This window comes from Phascolarctos cinereus, unplaced genomic scaffold (genome assembly GCF_003287225.1).
Source record: "Phascolarctos cinereus isolate Bilbo 61053 unplaced genomic scaffold, phaCin_HiC Scaffold_4;HRSCAF=312, whole genome shotgun sequence".
In the NCBI taxonomy this organism is placed as follows: domain Eukaryota; kingdom Metazoa; phylum Chordata; class Mammalia; order Diprotodontia; family Phascolarctidae; genus Phascolarctos; species Phascolarctos cinereus.
Window position 1 is genome coordinate 92940121 of NW_027555847.1, and position 24247 is coordinate 92964367.

The 24247-nt window shown below is 45.1% G+C and overlaps 1 protein-coding gene across 1 annotated transcript in view; it reads left to right on the plus strand.

The window, feature by feature from the left end:
• NBEAL2 (neurobeachin like 2) overlaps positions 1-24247 on the plus strand; it is a 102023-nt gene that overhangs the window by 33647 nt on the left and 44129 nt on the right. The window contains 15 exon segments of the mRNA XM_078152446.1: positions 917-1015; positions 5273-5886; positions 6668-6800; positions 7898-8017; positions 10656-10992; positions 14757-14839; positions 15713-15805; positions 16559-16730; positions 17772-17905; positions 18946-19105; positions 19512-19614; positions 19757-19910; positions 21527-21685; positions 22975-23134; positions 23675-23760. Coding sequence (XP_078008572.1) covers positions 917-1015; positions 5273-5886; positions 6668-6800; positions 7898-8017; positions 10656-10992; positions 14757-14839; positions 15713-15805; positions 16559-16730; positions 17772-17905; positions 18946-19105; positions 19512-19614; positions 19757-19910; positions 21527-21685; positions 22975-23134; positions 23675-23760 — 2607 coding nt within the window.

The following is a 24247-nucleotide window of genomic DNA, read 5'->3' on the forward strand; positions in this document are numbered from 1 at the left end:
AAAAAAATGTCTTATTCTTTGCCCAGTGTCCATCACCCCTCTGTCAAGAGGTGAGTCGCATCAGCCCTCTGGAATTGTGGTCATTGTATTGAGCAGATTCTCAAATTCTGTGATTCTGTGACCAGGGCCTTTGAAGGACAGGATAGGATTTGGTTACTTGGTAGAGTGGAGAGATAGGCATTGTAGGCAATGGAGAACGTTGAGTGTGAATTAGGAATAAGCCTGGAATTTGGGGGATGGGGAGAAGACCAGCCTAATAGAAGCAGAGAGCTTTTGAGCTTGGGCTGTAGGCAGCAATAGGGAGTATTAGAAAGAATACTGGATGAAAAATCAGGAAATGAGTTTGTGTCCCGGTCTCTGCACTTCCTAACTGTGTGTGATCTTGGTCAAGGCATTCCCCACTTTGGGGCTTCAGTTTCTTTGTTTTCAAAATGGGGATCATAATAGTCATCTACCTCACCAGTTTGTAAATAAAATGCCTCAAAGTGCTATGGGAATGAGAGCTGCTATCATTATTGTAATTATTAATATTCAACCAGCATGGCCCTAAATGCTCTTTCCCACTACAGGAGATGTTTTTAGAAAGTTTTCTTAAATGATTTTTTTTCCTGTTAACAAGCATTTAATTTTCTGTTCCTCTTCTGTCCTCCAATTAAACAAACTAAAAAACAAAAACAAAAACAAATACTTATAGTCAAGCAAAACAAATTCCCATGTTGGCCAAGTCCAAAAATATATGCATGATCTTGCATCTTGAGTGCATCTCCTCTCTGCCCAGAGATGGGTAGCATGCATCATCTTTGGTCCTCTGGAATTATGGTTGGTTATTGCATTAATCAGAGTTCTCAAAGAATTTGAAAGAGTTCTTTCAAAGTTGTTTTTCTTTATAATATTATTGTATAAATTGTTCCTTCAGGAAGTGTTTAAGGAGAGAATCGGCTATTCCCATTTGTATGAGGTTCTGAAGAGCCAGGGTCCTCCCACTAGAAGGCTCCTCCAGGAATTGCTCAACATGGTAAGAAAATGGGAGTAGGGGAAAGGACGGGGGAATGATGAAATTTCTGTTATCCATCATTTGGCTTAGTGGATATAAAGACATTGACTGGTCAGTTTTGTAAATCTGTTTCTAAGGTTAATCTGAGCTCCCTTGTCTTGTCCAATTTTCATCATTCCCTGAACTCTATTTGTATCCCAAATGGGGCACACATGCAGAATTTTGACAAGATGGGGTAGGTGGGAGTAGTTACATGCAATGGCTGGCATCTAGAAATTATGCAATTTATGTCTCTGCGTCTCTGTCTTTCCTTCCTTAGAGACTGCATGGTATAGTGAGGAGCATTTGTTTCTTCATTCAACTGTCCATTCATTCATTTTTCTTTCATTAATTCATTCATTTGATTAGTGTTTATTTAGCACCTCCTATCCAGGGTTTCCCAAAAGCTTTTAATAAGTTAAAATTGCATTAAGATTTTATATATGTATATATTGTATCTATACACACATATATAGTACATACACATATACATATGTATACATGTATATATGTATATGTATATAGTGGCAGAATTGAGACTGAAACCCAGGAATCCTAGTGTGTGGTGTCATATAATTTACTTTGTGACATAAGCAAATTAATTACCATCCCTGGGCCCCAGTTTCTTCACCTGGAAAATGTTAGCAGCCTGAATGGAGGATTCATGTGGATTTTAACGAGGCTGGTTTTGTTTTCAGTATGGTTTTAGGGTTTAGTCAAGCAAGCACTGGACTGGGACTCCAGAGATCTGGTTTGGAATTCTGACTCTGCTACTGTCTGCCTGTGTGACCTTGCAGAAGCCACTTTACCTATATTGACCTAAGTTTCCTCATCTGTAAAACAAGGAGGCTGGACTTGATAACTTCCAAGGTCCCTTCCAAATCTTAAGTCTGTGATCCTATTAATAAGAAAGTTTTACTTGTCAAATAACATCAGGCTAATAAACTTGGTCTTTTGAATTGAGGGAATTTGGTTCCATGGTGAGATACTACTACAGGCTTCTCCACTGGTCTTTCTATTCATAGCTCTACTAATCATAGCTTGATAGACCATCGGAGCTGAAAAGCACCTTAGATTATACAAAGTCAGAGGGGGAAGGGATCTTATTCATTCATTTAAAAAACAGACTGTATTCAGAGTCCTGTCCTGGAGGGGACATAAAATTTAGATAAGACACAATCCCTATCTTTGTGAAGCTTATAATCTAGTAGGGAGACAAGAGACAAAAATAAATATGACATATAATAGTAGATTAGTGCATCAGAAGGATCTATGGTGTGTCATCATTACCATCCAGGTGGAATCCAAGAAGCTTTCCTGGAAGAAGTGGCATTTGAATCAGGCTTTTGGAGAGGGATAGGAATCTGACTTAGCTGTTTTGGTTAAGGTCACCACTATACTACCAGTCATCTGGTTTTCTGACCTCAGTGCCATCCTTGACTTCTCTTTCTCACTTACCCCATCCTCATCTAATCAGTTGCCAAATCTTGTCATTTCTCCTTTCACAACATTTTTCGTCTCTCTCTCTCTCCTTTCTTTCTTTTTTTTTGGGGGGGGAGGGGGCCAAGGTTAGGCAATGGGGTTAAGTGATTTGCCCAGGGTCACACAGCCAGTAAGTGTTATGTCTGAGGCTGGATTTGAACCCAGGGCTGGTGCTCTATCCACTGCACCGCCTAGCTGCCCCTCTCTCCTTCTTTCAAGTCACAACCACCAACCACACGCTGGCTTGGACTATTGTAATAGCCTTCTAAATCTGTTTCCTCACTTCCAGTCTCTCCCCATTCTAATCCAGCTACCAGGGGGATTTTCTTTAAGCACCGGTCTGTGTCAGGTCCCTACTAAATAAATTCTGGTGACCCTTCAAAACCTGCCCCCAAACCTTCCATTACAGCCTCACACTCTGGTCTAGCTAAACTAGCCTTTTTGCTATTTCTCAAGAGCTCCAAGCCTTGAGACAGGAAGATGAAAGTTCAAATCTGGTGTCAGGCATTTAGTATCTAGGTGACCCTAGGCAAGTCACTTAGCCCTGCTTGCCTCAGTTTCTTCATCTGTAAAATGAGGAAAATAAAAGTACTTGCCTCCCAGGATTATTATAAAGATCAAATGAAATGATAATTATAAAGTTCCTGGCACATATTAAGCTCTATATGAATGTTAGCTGTTATTATTATTGGGCACAACAGACAGAGTGCTGGACCTGGAGTCAGGAAGACTCATCTTCCTGAGTTCAAATCTGGCCTCAGACACTTAGTAGCTGTGTGACCCTGGCCAAGTTGCTTAACCCTGTTTGCCTCAATTTCCTCATCTGTAAAATGATCTGAAGGAGGAAATGGGGGGGGCAGGTAGGCGGCGCAGTGGATAGAGCACCGGCCCTGGATTCAGGAGGACCTGAGTTCAAATCCAGCCTCAGACATAGGACACTTACTACCTGTGTGACCCTGTGGGAGTTACTTAACCCCATTGCCTAGCCCCGCCCCCCAAAAGAAGGAAATGGCAAACCACTCCAGTATATCCCGAATGGGGTCACAAAGAGTCAGACATGACTGAAATGACCGAATAACAACAACAAAAATTATGAAGCACCATTTTCCATCTCTTTGCCTTTGGGTAGATTGTCCCCGAATGCCTTCTCACTTCAAGGCTTAGCATCATCTTCTAAATGAAGCCTTTTCTTATTTCTCCTAGCTGCCAGTGCCTCCCCACCTGCTGCTCTGCCAAAAAAAAAAAATTATCTTGTATTGATTTGTTGTATATTTGGTATACATACAACAAATCAATACAAGATTTTTTTTTAATCATATATGCTAGCTGTGTGACCCTGGGCAAGTCATTTAACACTGATTGCCTCACCAAAAAAAAGCAAAAAAAAAATCAATATATGCATACGTCTTTTGGCTAGCTCTATCCTCCATGCATAGCACAGTGCCTGATAAATGACTGTTGATTGATTAGTTGATCGCTATCTCTGTCTAAGACCTCAGGTAGCTCAACAGCTTGGCCTGGCATACAAGACCCATTTCCCTTCCTCCTCACCCATCACCCCAACAATAGCACTCATGGCTGGGCAAAAGTCTCAAGAACACATGATCTCCACAGCCATTCAGCTGTCTTCTTTCTTCCTTTTTCTACTGTCTCCTCTCTTCCCCTTCTAACACTATCAGATGCTGCAGCGCTCTATTAGTCACTGTGTTGAGATCTGGCTTCCAAATGGCCGCCAAGCTTCTCTCTCTCTCCATTCACGTACTAGTTGCAAGTGACATCAAAGAAGGAGACAGGCTGGTAGCTGTTACCACTGTCTTCTCCTCCCCAGCTCAGCTGCTCTGCCCATCTTACAAGGTTAACAGTATCCCCAAGCTCTAATTTTGTGACTGACCTGACTTTGTGACTACTCAACTCTCATTCCTTATGCCTCCCTCTAAATGCTGGAAGAATTGTGACACTCTTCCTGCAGGCTCGTGACACACCTCCCTTTCTTTTGTAACATGCTCTCCAGATTAATCAAGTAAAATGTACTGAAATCCAAACAAATTAAATTCCCACTGCCATCCCCAGGTGGCTTAGCGGTTTTGCAAGACTGGCATGAGGAGGCAGCGAAGTGGTGCAGTGGATAGGGCACCGGCTCTGGATTCAGGAGGACCTGAGTTCAAATCCATCCTCAGACACATAACACTTACTAGTTGTGTGACTCTGGACAAGTCACTTAACCCCATTGCCTAGCCAAAAAAAAGAAAAAGAAAAAGAAAGGGAAAAAAGAAAGACTAGCATGAGGATCAGAGGCAAAAATGTAAGAATTGGTGAATGTCCATGCTGGAAAGGACCTTATAGACCATGAGGTCCAGCGTCTTCTTTCTACAGATGAGAATCCATATATATATATGTATGTATGTGTGTGTATGTGTGTGTGTCTATATATATATATATATGTATATGTATGTATGTGTGTGTGTCTATATATATATATGTATATGTATGTATGTGTGTGTCTATATATATATATATATGTATGTGTGTGTATGTGTGTGTGTGGTGTGTGTGTGTGTGTGTGTGTGTGTATATATATATATATATATATAATATATATATATATATGTATATATATATATATGTATATATCCCAAAATCATGTAGCTAAAAAGTGGCAGATACAGTATTTGAGTCTGCATCTTTGGACTCCTGGTCCACAGTGTCTTTTCCACTCTACTGCTCTGGGATTCACTGTTTTTTCCCCTACCCTGACAGGCTGTGGAGGGGGACCACAGTGCCTGCCCACCCCTCCCCATTCGGAATGAGCAGCCTCTGTTGATTCTGGCCCAGTGGCTTCCAGTCCTGCCCTCTAGTGACCTCCAGGTGTACCTTTCAGAGAGGCTCCGACTCCTGTGTGACGGGGGCCCTCTCAGCCGCACCACGTGTGTGAAAGCGGGCCTGGTAAGCTACCTGTTGGAAGCTCTGGGGACAGAGCCAGCTCTGAAACGCCAAGCTGCAGAACACCTCCTGGAACTCCTGCAATCCCTGGGGGGCGTCTCCCTGCGGCCAGCGGAGCTGAGGAGCCTCTTCCGCCTGCTCTGGACAGAGCCAGGCAAGGGTGCCCACCCCTACACTGCTGCTGTGATCCGGGCTCTGTCAGGAATGGCCCGTCAGAAGGGGCCGGAGCGGGCCCTACGCTACTTTGACCTGACGCCCAGCATGGCAGGCATTATGGTGCCTTCTATCCAGCGATGGCCGGGGCCTGCCTTCTCCTTCCATGCCTGGCTCTGCCTTCACCAGGAGCCACCCACCCCCAGCCTCCAAAGAGGAGGATTCCCCGTGTTCCACCCTGCTGGCCCCCCACAGCTCAAGAGGAAGCAGCTCTACAGGTAAGGGGGGAATTGGTGGGATGTGACTGGATGGCAGTGATCTGTGCCCCGTGAGAGGAAGAAGAGGAGGAGGAGGAGGAGGGGGAAGGTGTTCTTAGGACTTGCAGCAGTCAGGGCAGACTCAGAGGATCAGGGAATCTAGAGCCATACTGAATGTGTTTCCTAATATTTAGAGCTGGAAGATATCTCAGAGGCACAGAGGGAGTCCCAGAGAGAAGTGACTTGCCCAAGGCCACATCACTAGGAAGTAACAGAGATGAGATTAAAAACCATGTTTTCACCTCCAAATCCAGAGCTCATTGCCCTAACACTGTCGAGTCATAGGATCTGAATTTGAATCCCAACTGCTACTTACTACAAGTGTGACTTTGAGTAAATCCCTTCTACTCTCTGGACCTCAGTTTCTCCCTCTGGAAAATAAAAAGGTTGGACTAAATGATCCCTACAGTCCTCCGCAGCTCCAAATCCTATCATCATTTGACAGAAACTGTGTCTTCTTCCATCTTTTTGGCTTCCCCAGTGCTAAACACAGTGCCCTACACTTAGGAGGCGTATAATAAGTGTTTGTAGAATTAGATTCAGGGTGGTAGATAGGGGAATATAATTATGTGCTTGGGTGGCATGTAGGCTGGCGGGTGATGAGTGGGAGGGCATTGGCACTGTTGCCTTGGATAAACCAGTGCCTCAAGGCAGTGGTGTCCACAGGGGCCACCTCCCCTGCTTGCTCTGTCTGGGAAGGGAAGGTGACAACAGCCCATGGTGGGGGCTGTACCCGGCCCAGCTTTTTCACACCCAGTGGTACAGGCTTTGAGGCCTTCTTCACACCTGCCGGAATGCTGGTGGTAGCTGTGTGCACCAGGAAGGAATATATGACGGTGTCGCTTCCCGAGTTCCCCTTCAACGACTCTGCCTGGGTGAGCAAGGGTGTACTGGGAGGTGGAAAAGGTGGAGTTTTATATCCTAGGCGCTTCTGCCCCTCGCCTCACTTTCCCTCTGCCTCTTCCTTCCTGCCCTCTCTCTACCTTTCCCCAGCCTATCTCTGTAAGCAATCTTGACAAACTACTCAGTGAAATTGGAAATCATAATGTGGAGGAATGGAAAGAACCCCAATCTTGAAGTCGGTATACTTGTGTTTAGATTCTGACACTCAGCAGCTGTGTGACCTTCACAAGTCACCTTGAGAAGTCTGAATTTCTGTTTACTCTTCTGTAAAACAAAGACATTAATATTCGACCCTCTAACTTTGAAGGGTTATAATGAGAAAATCATTTTAAAAACTTTAAAGTACTATGTAAAAGTGATCTGTTATATATCAGCCATAGGATGTCAGCACTGAAGGTGACCTGAGAGACGAGGTCATTGGGCTGGAAGTCACAGCTCTACGCTTACCCAATAGAATGTAACTTCATTGAGAGCAGGGCCAGGCATTCTCTTTTGTCTGTGTGTCCCCGGCACATAGTAGGTGCTTAACAGTTGCTTGAATTGGGTGGAATAGCATTTACTGCCCACATAGGTTATCTTAACCTTTCCAAGATTCAGTTTCCTTTTTTGTTAGATGAAGGTAAGAAGCTAGATAACTTTAATGGCTCTTTCCATCTCTAAATTCAACAGCAATTTAATCCAAATCCTGTCATTTTGTAAATAAGTCACAGAGAGGAAAAGAGACAAGGTCATTCAGGACTAAGAACCAGTGACCTTTCCTCCACCATGGGGACATCAGTACTTGCTAAGTACCCAGCCCTGTACTAGGTGCTGTGGAGAATAAGGTCAAAGGATGATGCATGGCTTCCCCAACCTTGGAGAACCCTCGTCTGCTGAGGAAGATCCCATGACCATTCACCTCCTTTTTCAGATGGGAGAGACAAAGGCCCAGGGACAGGATACAAGGCATCCTTGAACAGGTGGCAGGGTGGGGACTTGGTAGAATCAGGAGTTGTGGCCCTGCCCTGAAAACCTCCTGCTTCCCAAAAACAGAACACAAGGAATCTGATGGAAAGGGTTCTCCTTTCAGCACAGTGTTGCCATTATCCATGTTCCGGGACGCAGACCCTTCAGCCAAAATTTGCTATACATCTATGCTGATGGGCAGCTGCTGAAGACAGCCCCGCTCCGCTGCCCTTCCCTCAATGAGGTGAGTGTTGGGTGGGGGAACTGGACAATGTACTCCTTGTTGGCCCCTTCTCCTAATGGATCATGAAGGGAGATGCCCCTTTGAACTTCCAAAGAGTAAAGGGTGCAGCAGGAGGTGTGAAGAGAGAGGGGGCAGATCTTTCTTCTAGAAGCCTGTCTTCAGATACTACATACACCAGACAGTCATGCTATTTTCATAGTAATACCAAGATATTTCAACTTCTAATGTGGTAAATATTTAGAGATATAACCTACAACAAAAATTATCTGGGGTCCTCAATAATTTTTAAGTGTGTAAAAGGTTGCTGACCCCCAAAATGTTTTGAGAATTGCTGCTGTAGTTCAACTTGCTTCTATAATTTTTTTAAAAAATTTATATTCTAGGGGCAGCTAGGTTGCACAGTGGATAGAGTACTGGCCCTGGAGTCAGGGCCAGAATTCAAATCTGGCCTCAGATACATAACACTCATGAGCTGTGTAACTCTGGGCAAGTCACTTAACCCCAGTTGCCTCACCAAAAAAAAAAAAATTTAAAAAATAATTTTAATTCTGAACTTGACAAACGCCAAATAAAATTAGCATTTCCATATACATAGTGGAACAGAAAAAGAGAATTATACATAAAATTATGAATCTCTGTTATGTATAGCTTCTTTTTTTAAGTATATAATAAATTCGGCATGTAACCCACTCATTTTTACCCAGAAGGAAGCTGAGGCCCATGAGGTTGTGACTGGTCCACAGCAAACAGGTGACAGAGCCAGGGCTAGACTGCAGATCTCTTAGATGGCCACCTGTGCCTGGCCCTGTGCCCTGTGCCCTGTATCACATAGATAGTGGCCAAAGCAAGGTCCTAGGGGTGTCCCTTCCCTCAAGCTGGTTTTCCGTGGGCTGGAAAACCATGGGGTTTTCCAGTTGTAGATGTATGTTGGGAGTTCCCTAGGGGCTGCAAATATCTTCAGTCCCCTTTGCCTCCCTTAGCACTGACCCCAGTACCTCCGGCTCTACCTGGGCCTACAGGCTGCTACCCACCCTCCATTACCTAGACACTGTAGCCATTGCCAGGAGATATCCCAGCAGAATTTCTGATCCCTGTCTTTCTTCTTCATAGGCAGAGGCAGCATGACATAGTTTAGAAGTTCTTAAACTTTTTGGCATCAGGACCACTTTATACTTTATCCTTTATACAAAAATTACTAAGGATTCCCTCCCCACCAAAGAGCTTTTGTTTATGTGGAATATATATCTATAAACCTTTACTGTATCAGAAATTGCCTTATGAAAATAGTTTTGACCTCACAGACCTCCTGAAAGGGTTTGGAGACCCCCAAAGATACATTTTGATAACCACTGGTATAGCGGAAAGAATATGGACCTGGGCGTCAGAAGACCTGGGTTCCAGATTTGTCTTGGGTACTAAATAGCTGTGTGATCTTGGAAGAGTCATTTCTCTTCACTGGGACTTAGTTTCTTTGTATCTCAAATGGGGATAATAGTCAATACCTCCAATTGTGAGGAAAATGCTTTATAAGAGCTAATGTGTTATAGACACACAAACATTTTATTGTTCTTATCCCCTGCTTCTCTTCTACTGACTTGTCCCCAGAGGGAGGGACATCCATAAGAGGCTCAGGATAGCTGGTGAAGACAGATCAGTCTGCTTCTTACTCCCCATCCCGTACACTTTGTGTCTCAAAGTGAAGGACCTAAGACTCCTAAGACTCTATATCCTGGCTTGCGTACTCCCAACAGTTCCAGCACACTAAGAAGCATGGCCCGCCGAGAATTATGGTCACTACCAGCCTCACCAAGGCCCTTCTCTAAAGAGAAGGTGGGGGGGACCCAGAAATCTAGCCATCCATTTATCCCAGCAAACATTAATTAACCACTTATGGTATACAGAGGACTATGCTAAGCACCAGGAGACTCATTCAGATGGGGATTGGGGGACGATATATAATTTAGGTAAGAAAGACACAGGCCTTGAAAGTCTAGAAGCAGATTTCCAGAAATTTTGAAAATCAAAAGTTTTGTGGGAAAATTTGAAATATACGTATAATGCTCAAACCTTTTCAAATCTAAAGTCATTCTGTTAGTATGAGAACAATTAAATGTGTTAAGGACAACTGTTTATAACATGACCCATTTTGGTATATTTAGAGTTCATAGAATCATAGAAGTCAGAACTGAAAGATCTAGAAATATTTCTCTCTGTTTTGTGTGTATGCAAAGGGTTTATATTTTTTTAATCTGTATTCCTAAATTTTTTAAACCAGAAATAAATCTGAAGGGAAAAAAAAGGTTTTTTTTCTCTCCCATTTTCCCTTTTATTTCTTTTGCTGGCCAGTGTGGTATAGAAGGAAAAGTACTGAATTTGGAATCAGAGAACATGAGCTCAGATTCCAGCTCTGTTACCTATTACCTGTTTGACCCTGAGCAAGTCACTTCTACTCTGTGGGCCTCAGTTTCCTCCTCTGTAAAATAATGGGGTTGGACTAGATAGTCACTAAGGTCCTTTTCAGTTCTAAAAGCCCATGATCCTATGAGCTTGAGGTGGGGTTGGGTCTGTACAGAGACGCCAGCCCTCACCCATCTCTGATGTCCTCTCTCTTCATGTTTGTGTCTGTCTTCTTTCATAGTCCTTTTCTTCCTGTTGCATTGGCTTGGCTGGCCAACGAACCACTACAACCATCACGGGCCCACCCATCTTCCCTAGCCCAGCGTATCCGCCACAGCTGCCATTCTCTGCCCACCCATCCCTCTCTCGATCTCAGTCCTTCCCGGCCAGCATGTCTTCGTGGGGCCCCAGTGCCAATATGATGGGGCCCTCACGGGAGGGAGGAGTGAGCAGCACTCTGGCTGGGAGCCAGGACACCGAGTGGGGCAGCCCTACCTCTCTAGAGGGCCAGCTGGGCTCTGTGGTGATCTTCCATGAAGTCCTTCAGCCAGCGCACATCAGAACCCTTTTTACTTTGGGTATGTAATTCTCATGCCCCAGGGGCTTGGTGAGAGGGAGAGATGTTGAAGATAAGGGCTCCTTTCTGTGCCATCTTCAAACACTAAGGGCCTCCCCCTTCTTGGGTGGTTGGGAGGAAGTGGTTTTGTTCCATACCATTCCCCAGACTGGGATAGCCCAAGCTATCCAATTAGATCAAGTTGGAGGATAGAGGCCTGGCTCCTGACTGATTGAAAATGATTTCTTATGTCACACATTCGATAAAAACTTATTCAGCATAGTATATGTGCTAGGTGTCATAGAATGGGGAAGGACGGGCATGAGGAATGTTATAGAGATGAATGGAACATAATCCTTGCCCTCAGAGAGCTTATAGCCTAGTTGGGAAGTAAGGCATGATTGTGTATCATCATGAAAAGTTCAAAAACAGTAAGTCTGTGAATGACAGCTGCCAACTTAATGTGATTCAGCATTTATTAAGTGCCTACTATGTGTAAAGCCCCATTCTTGATTACTGGGAATAAAAAGGCATTCCTTGCCTTCAGGTATTAACCACATATCAAGGGGGAGTACCTATGTAAGTTTGAGAATGCTTTAAAAGCCATCTTGTGAGCAAAGGGGAGAGCCAGACAAAGTGCAGTAGGGCTTTTACCTGGGAGATCAGGGAAGAGGTGACCCTTGAGCTGGGGCTTTAAGGAAAAGCAGGATTTCAACATGTGAGGATGAAGAGAGGGGACTATGATTATTACCTATTGTCTGTGTGACCTTAGGCAAATTGTTTCTCTTCTCTTAACCAGGGTTTCCTCATCTGTAAAATGAAGGGGTTGGTCTCAATAATTGGTAGAGTCTTTTTCCAGCTTAGTGCAGAGCCTGGTATATATTAGGTGCTTAATAAACGCTTTATTTTGTATCTATCTAAATCCAGTGATGAGTCACTAAAGGAGAGAATACTCACCCTCCCTGCTCTTAAGGTTGTCCCCAAGAGAGTACTTTGTAAACCTTAAAGAGCTAGAGAAATATGAACTGTTACTATTTGCTGTCTGTTATCACTATCATTATTTTAAAATTTTATTTATTTTTGGTTTTCAACATTCACTTTCATAAGATTTTGAGTTCCAAACTTTCTCCCCATTTCTCCCCTCCTCCCACCCCAAGACAGCATGCAATCTGATATAGGCTGTACATATACATTTATATTGAACCTATTTTCACATTAGTCACGTTGTAAAGAAGAATTAGAACTAATGGGAGAAACCATGAGAAAGAAGAAACAAAAAAAAAAGAAAAAGAGAGAGAGCAAATAATATGCTTTGATCTGCATTTAGACTCCATAGTTCTTTTTCTGAATGTATCATTATCATTATTGATAATAACAGCATTTGTATTAATCAGAAAGCATTTATTAAGTGCATCCTGTGTGCCACCAACTGTGATAGGCATTGGGAATACAAAGACAAGAGAACTCTCCCCTTGAGGGGCTTACATTCGAACAGGAGGAGGTATATGCACCAATAGACACAAGGTGATTTGGAGGGAGGGGAAGGGAAAGGGAAGGAGAGAGCAAGCTCAGGAAAGCCTTCTTTCAGGAGGTGTGGCCTGAGCTGAGTCTTGGAGGAAACTAGGGTTTCTAAGAAGTAGAAGTGAGGAAAGAAGAAATGCATTCTAGGCATGGGAGACAGGAAGTGAGAACTGCGTATGAGGAAGAGGAAGGGTAGTTTGGTTAGGCGATAGTGTACATGAAGGGGAAGAATGTTGGAAAGATTAATGTATGTAGAAGTAGAATATAAAGAGTAATGTATATAGAGAGATAAAGAATAATGTATATAGAAATATAAAGAATAATGTATATAAAGAGTAATGTATGTAGATATAAGCTAAAGAATAATGTATATAAATAAAATCTAAAGATAATGTCTGTAGAAATCTAAAGAATAATGTACATAAATATAATAAAATGAATAACGTACATAGAAATGTAAAGAATTATATATAGAAATCTAAAGAATAGCATATGTAGAAATATAATATAAAGAATAACATATATAAAAATATAAAGAATAATGTAATAGAAATATAAAGAATAATATATAGAAATATGGTATAAAGAATAATGTACTAGAAATGTAAAGAATAATATATAAATATTATATAAAGAATATCTATAGAAATATAAAGAATAATGTAATAAAAATATAATATAAAGTATAGCATAAACATAATATAATGTATATAGATATGTATACATTGTATACATATGTATATAGATATATACATAATATAATATGTAGAAATATAAAGAATAATGCATATAGAAATATAAAGAATAATGTCTATAGAAATATAAAGAATAATATATATAGAAATATAATATAAAGAATAACATATAAACAGTAAAATATATAGATATATACATTATATACATATGTATATAGATGTGTACATAACATAATGTATATGGGAATATAATATAAAGAATAGTGTATGTAGAAATATAAAGAATAACATATATATAAAGAATAAAGATAGGAAAGATAGTCAGGGTTGCAAAGGGCTGTAAATGCCAAGGAGAGAGGAAAAATTTCTTTTTAATGGCAAGCAGAGGAGTTTTTATTGGCTCTTAGAGGCAACAGGGAGCCATTGGAGTTTGACTGGGGAGTGATGTGGGCAGTTACATTGAAAATCACTTTGTAGTGGAATACATGAAGGGCTGTACTTGATGTCAGAAAGACATGAGTTTGAATTTTGCTTTTGACTAGTGGTATGACTCTAGGTGAGTCACTTACTTAATTTTCCTAAGCCTCATTTTCCTCATCTGTAAAATGGGGATAATAATGCCTGTAGTGCCTCCTTTATCAAGGTGGTTGTGTGGCTCCAATGAGGTAATGCCAGCAAAGTGTTTTGCAACCTTTAAAGTGCTACATAAATGCCAGCTGTTATTGTTATTCCCAGGATTTCTATGGTCAAGAATGAGAACATGGTATGTTCCGGGAGAAAGCATGATGGAACTGGAGAGCAGTTGATTGTCTGTTTTGGCTGGATTATGCAAAGTAGTAGAGGAAGTGAGGCTAGAAAGGCAGGCTGGTGCCAGATTGTGGAGGGAGCTGGATAACTTTATTTGCATGTACTTTATCCTGTGGGTAATAGGGAGCCATTGATGATTCTTGAAGGGAGTGATGTGGTCAGACAATTCAGATTCATATCCTAATTTGGCAGTTGTCATCTTTGGGCAGTGCTACAGGGAGAGGTTTGGAGCGGTCAGGGAAACATTTACAGAGCTGGGAGGCAAGGCATTTGTGCACCCCAGGCAAAAGTGTAAAAATTACCTGTACGTGTGCACGCATACTCACACGCATATACAGATTATAGGAAGTCTGCCAGAGCCTTTGAGCTTTACTGTAACACAAGTGACTTTAATTCTTCCAGGTCATGGAGAGTAGGGTTTCTGCTACTAAAATTATGTGTGCTCATAAAAAGTCTTATTAAAAAGTACCCTGCCCCCAGTGGCGCCCGTCTGTCTCGTACCCATCCCTGGGCCAGCCCCATTTCATAGCAGAGCTGGCTCTGGGTAGAGGGAGACTGAAGGACAGGACAGGTAGCAATCAGATCCACATCTGGGGCCAGGGAGGCTCAAGAGAACAGACCCATCATCCAGTGAAGGGAGCCCAGATGTGCAAAGTGGGGGAGGGGAATGGGACCAGGCTAAGTCGACACCAGCCCATTGTCTTCCTCTTGGGGGGAGGACGGAGGACGGGGTGAAGGCCTGACACTTTTTTCCCTTCTCCAGGGCCCAATGAGACATCTCCCTTCAAACCAGAGGGGGAACTGCAGGAGCTCGGCAACAAGATGCTTCTCCACTACACACCCCAGGTTCTAGCCCTGCCACACCCTGTCTCCCACCTCTATCCCAGGCCTCCATCTCTGTCGTCTCTCCGCTGCTTCTGTCCTTCATATTTATCCTCAGCCTTGAAACTCTCTCCCTCCCCCATCCCCTGTTCTCTATTTCTATCACCATCCCCCATCTCCACTCTCATTCCTCACAGCTGTCCCTCATTTTCCGTCCTCCGCCCCATCTGCTACTCCCTACAATCATCTTTTACTTTTTATCCCTCTTCATCCCATCTTCCACCTCCTCCGCCCTTTACCGTATACCCACCACCTGCACCCTTCTCTTTCTCACTTATTGTACGTATGACCTCATTCCTCTCTTATATCCCCCAGAACCTTTCATCCCCTGTTTCCCACAACTTTCCCACGTCTGCCATCCTCTCACCTCTTTGTACATCCTCTCCATTCATTCCTCACCCCGTCTTCCATTTCCATCACTGCCCACTATTGGTTTGCACTCTAAAGTCCCTATCTTCATTCTTATGCCCAGGGCAGAGTTTGAGGGCTAGAATGGGATGTGAGGATGATTCCTGTAGAGTAGGGGCTTTGGCCCAAACAGAAGTCAGGCATCCTGAGCCCCCCAGCCTCAGATCTTGCCTTTTAATCCTCCTGCTTCCTTTCTGCCCCCAGTGTGATTTCCAACCTGACTTCCAAGGGAGAGCCTATCAGTGGACCCCTAGGTTCTTCTCCCCACCCCCAAATGTGTCCTAACCTGGGGAAGAAAAGAAGTTCCAGGGAGTGGGGTGGGGTCATAAGGGTCACAGGGCCACCTTCTCTTTTTCCTTCCTTCCCGCTGGGTAAGGTTAGGGATTGGAGACCCGCAGGCCCTGACAGCTCACTTTTCCCTTCACTCAGGCCTGTAAGAATAAAATCTGTCTGGACCTGTCTCCTAGCCATGGGCTAGATGGGCGCTTAACAGGACACAAAGTGGTGAACTGGGATGTGAAGGTATGTGAGTATGACTGTGGTCGTCGGGAGTGTCCCGCGGGTGGGATGAAGTAGGAGGCGATAGTAGACCCCAGGCCTTACGGAGTGACAGGGGCCTTCAGATTCCTGGTTCCTGGGTGGGGGGGTCATAGTGCCCAAGACAGCTGGGATACCTCAGATGCCAAAGAAGGCAGTCAGTATCAATGGCAAGGAGGTGGTGATGGCTGCCCTAGGTCTGAAGATCAAGCTCAAAAGAGATGTCGGAGCAGTGAGAGTCCGGTCATAGGTTTCCTTCAATACTGTTCTGTCTTTTAAAATTCTATTTTATTCTATATTCTTTTCTATTATGTTCTGTACTTTCAGTCCATTCTGCTCTGTCCTATTCTGTTCCATTCTGATCATTTAACCTTGTTCTGCTCCATCCTGGTCTTCCTTTCTATAGTCCCCAGGACCTTAGGATCTAGAGGCTGGAGAGATGAGGCTTCACTGTGTGTATAGGAGGCATTGTTTAATGAAGCTCCAAGCATGTGGTTGAGACTGACTGTTGGGGAAAGGTCTGTCCGGACAGGGGGAGATCTTTATGGGCTAGGACTACAGAAATGGCCCCTGAAAGATGGAGTCATGTTTGGAGAGTAAAAGGAGGGAGGGTAAAAGGGAGGTGAAGGGCCCAAGCAGACCTTGGAGCTCAGGGACTGTGGGTTCCTGGTAGGCAAAGGGAGGTGTCTGTGACCCTCACAAGCCTGTCCTCCTGACCCTCACCCTGTTATTCCCTAGGATGTGGTGAACTGCGTGGGAGGGATGGGAGTTCTGTTGCCCCTCCTAGAACAGGTGGGTTCCCAGCCCCAGGAAGCTGAGGGACAGGCTGAAACCCATGACCTAGTGGGCCCCGAGCTGACTTCCTCCCACAATGCCCAGGGTCTGCTTATCCCCCTGGGTAAGTCCTCAGGTAAGCCTCTTCTCTCTTCTGAAGAGCCTGGGCCCTTCCTTGGAGGGCTCCTTGCTCTCCTGTACCTGGGTCTGGCTTCTCTTAAGAACCCTTTCTGTCTTTGGGGGCTTCTCTGACCCTTTCCCGCCATGCCCTGCTTTAGCCTCCTCTTTCATACCAAAACCTCTTCCAACTCCACATCCCATGAGTCTGTGACTACAGTTGAGGGAGTGTGATGGAGAGAAGAGATTTCCAGATTTGGGGTCAAGGGACCTGGGTTTGAATCCCAACTCTTGCTCCTTATGGGTCCGTCAGCGGGTTACCTTCCTTCTCTGGGCCACAGTGTCCTCATCTGCAAAATGGAGTCAGATTAAATGAGGGGCTCTTAACCTTTTTGTGTGTCCTAGACTCCTTTGGTGTTCTGGGGAAGCCTGTGAACCCCCTCTCAGAATCTTTTTTTGTTTATTTGTTTGGTTGGGTTTTTTTGCTTTTTGGTGAGGCAATGGGGGCTAAGTGACTTGCCCAGAGTCACACAGCTAAGGCACATGTCTGAGACTGGATTTGAACTTAGGTCCTTCTGACCCAAGGCCAGAGCTCTATCCACTGTGCCGCCTAGCTTCCCTCATTTTTTTCTTAAACAAAATAAAATATTTAGAGATATAAAGGAAATCAGTCAGTTAGATTTTAAAAACAAGTTCACAGACCCCAGGTTAAGAACCCCCGGACTAGATGGTCTATAAGATCTCTTCTAGAACCAAATGGGTGAAAAGAACATTACTTATTAGCTTTGTGACCTTAGACAAGGCACTTAGCTTTTCTGAGCCTCAGTTTCCCCAGTGAAGAGGTTTAGATTAGATGATGTGGTCTGGCAAGGCAAGGCAGCTTCTCCATTCTCAGGCCCCACCCCCCACCCCCAGTGGGACCCCCAGTGATAGGTTCTCCTCCTCCATCCCTATGTGACTCTTCCCCTCCCCCAGATCCCATCACCAGCCTCATCCTACTGCCCTCTCTGCCTTCCTTCCCTCTGACCTCCCCTTCCTCTTCGCCTCCCCTCCACCCAAGAGGGCCGAGTAGAACGGAATGGTGTAGCTGCCTTCTTGCTCATGGTGAAGAATTTTCTTCGAGGACACCTGGTGAATCAGGAGAGCTTGATGCAATGCCATGGGCCAGCCATCATTGGGGCATTACTGCAGAAGGTAAGGGCCTATAGAGATGGAGATCTGGGCTCCCTCAGGAGGGGGGACATGGGGCAAGGGAAAAGATTGGGCTTGTCCTAATCCTTATGGCTCAGCTGGTCTGTGTGCTCTGAGCTGGTACTTGGCAACTCATTCCCTAAATTCCAGTTTGGATAGAGTGAATATACTGGGTCATGATGACTGTTATTTCCCATTTCTGAGCCTCAGTTTTCTCATCTGCCAAATGGGGTAGTAATACCTGATCTGTCTATATCCTAGAGTTTTTGCAAGGATCTAGTCATTATGAAAATGCTGTGTGAACCAAAGCACCCTGCAAATAGAAGGGGTTGTTATTACTATCCGTATCATAGGTTCATCACTGAATTTAGAGTTGTAGTGGATCTGAGTGATCATTCTGGTCCAGCCCCCCTTATTTTGTAATTGACAAACCGAGGCCAAGAAAGATCAGGTAAATGACTTGCCCAAGGTCTCACAGGTAGTAAGAGATGGTGAGCTGGGGTTGTTGGGTGACTGGGGGGCAGTGAGGTGCTGTAGAAAGAGTAATTGCCTGGGAGTCAGGAAACTTGGGTTTTAATTCTCACTGTGCTGCAATGACCTTGGACCAGTTACCCTTGTAACTAAGCTTATTTGCTGAACTACAAAATGAGGTAGTTGGCCTAGAACAGGATTTTTAACCTTTTTTGTGTCCTGGATTCTTCTGGCAGTCTGGAACTGCAAGGACCCCTTCTTAGAATGTTTTTAAATGCATAAAATAAAATATATAGAATTATAAAGGAAACACAATTATTTTGAAATACTTTTATTTAAACAATTTTTAGAAGTCATAGATCCCAGGTTAAGAACTCCTGGGCTAGATGTTCCAGATAAGATTCCTGCCTGTTCCAATATACTAGATTTCTAAGGAGAGGCAGTGTGGTCCTGTAGAAAGAGCATTGGTTTTGGAATTAGAGGACCTAGGTTCAAATCCTATCTCTCTGACACTTAAGACCTGTGTGTCCTTGGGATATTCAACTTAACCTTCCTGGCTTTCCTTTCCCCAGGTCCCCAGCCACTGCATGGACATGAATGTCCTGATGGCCGCCCAGATGCTCATGGAGCAGGTAGCTTCCGAGGGCAACGGGCCCCTCTTGCACCTGCTCTACCAGCACCTGCTTTTCAGCTTCCATCTATGGAGCCACAGTGACTTTGCTGTCCGTCTGGGTGAGGCTTGTCCCCTCATACCTCCCTTCTGTCCCCTGAGAACATCGAGGCAGGAAGCTTCACTCTCCTGGGACAGGCAGGGGCAGGGCCTTGGGCGTGTAGTACACTCCCAAGGGGGCATCAGGGATTGGGGCTCCCCCTTGCAATAGTGTCTTCTATGCCTGTCCCATAATGGGCATTCACCTTCCCTGGCCTAGATGCCGGGAGAGAGAGCTAGGAAGAGAAAAGGAGATATGTCTCTACTCTTGAGGAACTACTGGCCTGATAGAGCCAAGGGAGAAAACTTGTCAGCCCTGCCTTCAAGGAGCTTCCAGTCTGAGGAGGATAAATAGTTCCTGCCTGAGTCCAACTGGGAGATAGGAAGTATGTGCAGGAAATAAACAGCTCTCTCTGCCCCTGGGACCAGGTCATATTCAGTACCTGTCCAGCACCATCAAGGAACACAGACAGAAGGTTCGAAAGAAATACGGAGTCCAATACATCCTTGACTCAGTGCGTGCACATTACAGGTGAGGGGACAGAGTGACAGTGTGCGTGTTCTTCTCCTCCTCCTCTTTCTCCTTTTTTCTCTCTGTCCTTTTCTCCCTAACCCATGTCTCTGCCTTTGTTTATTCATCTCTCACCTCTGCTTTTTCCTTCCCTGTGTCCCAGCCCACAGAGGGAGCGTCCGCTTGCTGAGGATGACTTAAGAACAGTGCAGACCTCCCTGTTCAGTCTGGTCAAGGAATTCCTGGCCCGAAGCTTCTCCCCGGAGGAGATGCATGCAGTGCTCCACTACCTGGCTGGGTCCAGTGACGAAGGCCAGGTACAAAGGCAGGGCAGGCTGGAAGCAGCCTGAGGGGGCAGCATACCTGGGGTGGTTCTTAGAAAGGTGCATGGACCTGGAGAAGGCAGAGCATGTGGTGTGGTTCAGGAGCAGCCCCCGAGACCCCGGCAGGGTGCAGAGATCAGGGAGCAGAAAGCATCTGCTAAACAGCCTACTGTCTGCAGAACTCTGTGCTAGGCACTAGGGTAGATGCAAAATTTACACATGAGCTGACAAGACTACTAGGAGTATAAGGCCCAAGTACAGATGACTGTAAGACACAGTATTCATTGATTCATCTACTGATATCCTCCTCCAGTGCTTCCTCAATTCAGCATAACAAACCACTATTAAACACTGACACTGTACAAGGTGGGAATTCAAAGAAAGAAAAAAAATAATAATTTCTGCCCTAGGAGCTTATAATTTTCCTAGAGGACACAGCATGCCAACAAGATAGTATGAAGAAAGAGACAACATTAGCAATTGGTGGGGGTGGGGGGAGATCAGGAGAGGCTTCCTGTAAGAGGTGGTACCTGAGCTGAACCTTGATTCTGTGGATTTTGGAGAAGCTAAAAGAGAGGAGGAAAAGACATTCCATCTGGCAAAAGAGACTGAGAAAGAGTGGTCAGACAAGGAGGAAGATGACTGAGAGGGAGCAGTGTCACAAAAGCTAATAATGGGGGTCGGGGAGCAGAAGGCTATCTAAGAATATAAAGTACCTGGCTATGTTAAAAGTCACAGAGAGGTCAAGGAGGATGAGGACTGAAAGAAAGTCACTGGATTTAAGCTTTGAGAGATCATAGGCGACCTTGGAAAGAGCAAGAAAAAATCAGAAGTGAAATGGCACGAGACTGAGAAGTGAGTGGGAGGGGAAGAAATGAACACAGACCACTTTCCCTAGGAGTTTGGCTGATAGAAAGATATAAGATGATAGCTTTGGGGATTGACAGGGTCAAATGAAGCTTTTTTGTAAGGGTCAGAGAGCCAGGGAACGTTTGTAGCAGGGAAAGGAGTCAGTAGATAAGGAGAAAATGAAAATGAGAGAGAAGAGGGGATCACGAACAGGACAAACTGTCCCTTGATAGGATCAAGGATACAAGTAGAGGGCTTGGTCTGGGTGAGCAGAAGAGCCTCTTTGTCACTTGGATGTGACCCTGGGTTCTCAAAGGCCCTGCTGAGCTTTGCATTAAGAAAGGAAGGCTTCCACACAGTCCTGGGAGTGTGCTATACTGCAGTCTGAGGACGGGGATAGAAATTTAAACCCACTGAGACATGAAATGGTTGGAATCTGCTTGGGTCGGGGGGAGGACCCACAGTGACAAAATCCCAGATTCTTGACATATTCCAAGAGAAGTGCAAACAGCATGGCATGAGAGATCCCGGGGAGAAAAGAGGGTTGTTGAGGAAGGCTTTCTGTAAGAGGGGCCATTTGAGATGAGCCTTAATGCATGGATATGAGTTCAGCAAGAGAATGGGGAGCAGCCTGAAAGCCATCACAATGACCAGGATGGAAAGCAGGCTGTATGGGGAATGGGGCAATGTAGGTGATGTCCTGCCTGTTCTGAATCCAGGGTAGAATCTGTGGACTCTGAGTGACTCTCCCTCCACCCTAGGTATGTGGGGTTTTGGACATGCTTTTGAACCTGCTTCGGAGCTCACCAGTCCAGGAGCCCCTCTGCACCTTCCTGTTAGAGCCAAATAACGTGGAGGTACTGTTTGCCCTAGTGGTACACAGGTCTTTCTCTGACCAGCTGCGTGACAAGGTCTTCAAGGTGAGCCATTGACACCTTCTCCTCTTAGTCTAGTCCCCGCCAGGGGAACTGCACCGACATCCCCATTGGAGGCTTGAATGAGGATCCAGGCATGAGATTTGTGGGCATGCCTATCCCCTATGTCAGTATCTCTGGGAGAATTGGGGACTTTGGGGGGGTGGATGCAGAAGAGGACCCTGCCACTCAGTGTAGTATCCTCTCAAGAGCACTGGTTTGGGGGGCGGAGAATCTTATTTTAAATCCCAGTCTCCCCTACCTCTACATCTACAAAGCTGTTGCCAACTCACAAGCTGTATATGTGTGTGCATGCGCGCGTGTGTGTGTGTGTGTGATTATATATAAGTGACTTCTCTAAGCAATGTGACATTGTGGATAGAATGTTGGGCTCAGAACCTGGAAGACCTGGCTTCAAATTCTCCCTCTTACATGTAACTGTTTGACCCAGAACAAGTCGCCTCTCTGGGTCTCGAGTTCTACACCTGTAAAATAGGAGGATCGGGCCAGATGTCCTCGAGGCTCCCTGCCAGCTCTAAGTCTATGATCCTATGACAGAGTGTCTCCAAGTTCCCTTCCGACACTTTGTGATGCACATAGGCAAGAAACTGGCCACAGCAGGGCTTCCATCATTGGCTGAGACAAGGGCTGGTGTGTCTGGGTCCAAACTGGACTGTAAGGAGTTCAGAGAAGGGATATAGTGAGGGAGGAGCAGCTAAGTGGCACAGTGGGTAGAGTACCGGTCTTGGAGTCACAAGGACATGAGCTCAAATCTGGCCTCAGCTGTGTGACCCTGGGGCAAGTCACTTCACCCCAACTGCCTCCAACGAAATAAAGAGTGGTGGGTCAGGGGAACTAGGCATGAAGCTGATAAAGAGCTACAGGTTATCCCAGATAGAACAGAGGATTTGGAGTCAGTCACAGGACCTGGGTTCAAGTCTCAGGTATGCTACTTAACACTTAGCAGTAGAGAGAACACTGGATTTTTAAATTGAGGATCACCCCAACAGAGCTGAGTTAGCTCATAGGACATAGAACTTAGAGCCAGGCAGTCTAGCCCACTTTACAGAAGAGCAAACTGTAAGGCCCGGAGAAGGAAAGGTCTTGCTGAAAGTTGCACAGGTGAGAGAGTGTAGGTTTGAATCTAGACTCCTGGAGATCCTGACTGCAAATCCAGGGTTCTTTCCACTTCTGAGTTCACATGCTTGGAGAATAGGACCTCCCAGTGAGCATGGGCTTCACAAGCTATCCGTTTCCAACCTGGCTCATCTCACTCTTGTTTTGTCCTTCGCCAGATCCTGAGTAAGCTCTTGAAGAGTGATCGAGTGCCCGAGCGTTGTAAGCATCGGCTCAAGCTGAAGGACTGTGGTCTCCAGGGCCTCATCGCCTGCCTGCCAGATGGGCCTGTCTCCTCTCATCTCTGCCGGGGCCTCTCTGAGCAGGTCCTGAGTGCAGGTAGGGGTTGGGGTGAGATAACTGGGAAGAAAGTAAACTAGATCTGGGGAGTTTCTGGAGCTGGAAAGGTCCAGACACGTGGAACCGATTGGTAAATATGGGGGCAGCTAGGTGGTGCAGTGGATAGAGCACCGGCCCTGGAGTCAGGAGGACCTGAGTTCAAATCCAGCCTCAGACACATGATACTCACTAGCAAGTCACTTCACCCCGATTGCCTTGCCAAAAAAAAGAATATCTACAGATTGGCGAACTATGGCATTCAAGAAAGGGGTCTTGGAATTTCATTCATTCACCATTTTTTTAGTGTGTTGTGATAGGCCCTGAAGAGCAGTGCCCTGGCCATCATATAATTTATCATCTCAAAGGTTTTAGTGGAAGAATGTGAGGGAAAATTCATGTCACTTATTAGTGGGTAGGGTTAGAGGAACAGGACTAGGGAAGCCAAGAGAAGAGCAATGAAAGCAGCCTGCTCCTTTAAGAAGTGGGGGGCTCAGTAGTCTAACATATGAGGAGCCATTTATCCTCCCTTTCCTCTCACAGACTGCCCAAACCTCAAGGACTTGGTGGCTGTTGTATATCTGTCCCACCGGGCCCAGCTCAGTGTCCGCCTGGACATGTGTAGGAAGGTGAGTATGCGAGGTGGGTCCTCCTAGGAGTGGGGACTATAGGCAGAGGGAAAGGGGGCTGTGACCCAGGAACCCCAGAAAGGAGGAAAAAGGATTAAGAGTGAAGAGACCAGCCCTGGGGGCCAGGACAGAATGTACCATTTCCTTCTTCAACCATCTTCAGAAACAAGTTGGTGTCATGGAAGGAAGACAAAGGCTGGGGTGGAAAGGAAGATTTAAGCCTAAACTTGAGAAACAAGGAAAATGAGCCAGTGATTGGTAGATGCTTCCACAGTCTCTGAATAGGGTGATATAGAGTGTTTGAGTTCCTCCCTGGTGAGATGATAATAGAAATGTCAGAATGCTCCTAGGTAAACATGGAGACCATTGCCATTGGCTCAGTGAGAGGCAGCTTATTGTAGTCTATAGAGTGCTGAACTTGGGGTCAAGAAGACTAGGGAGAGAAAAAAAAAAACAAACACCCCCAGTTCCATTACAGGGCAGCTAG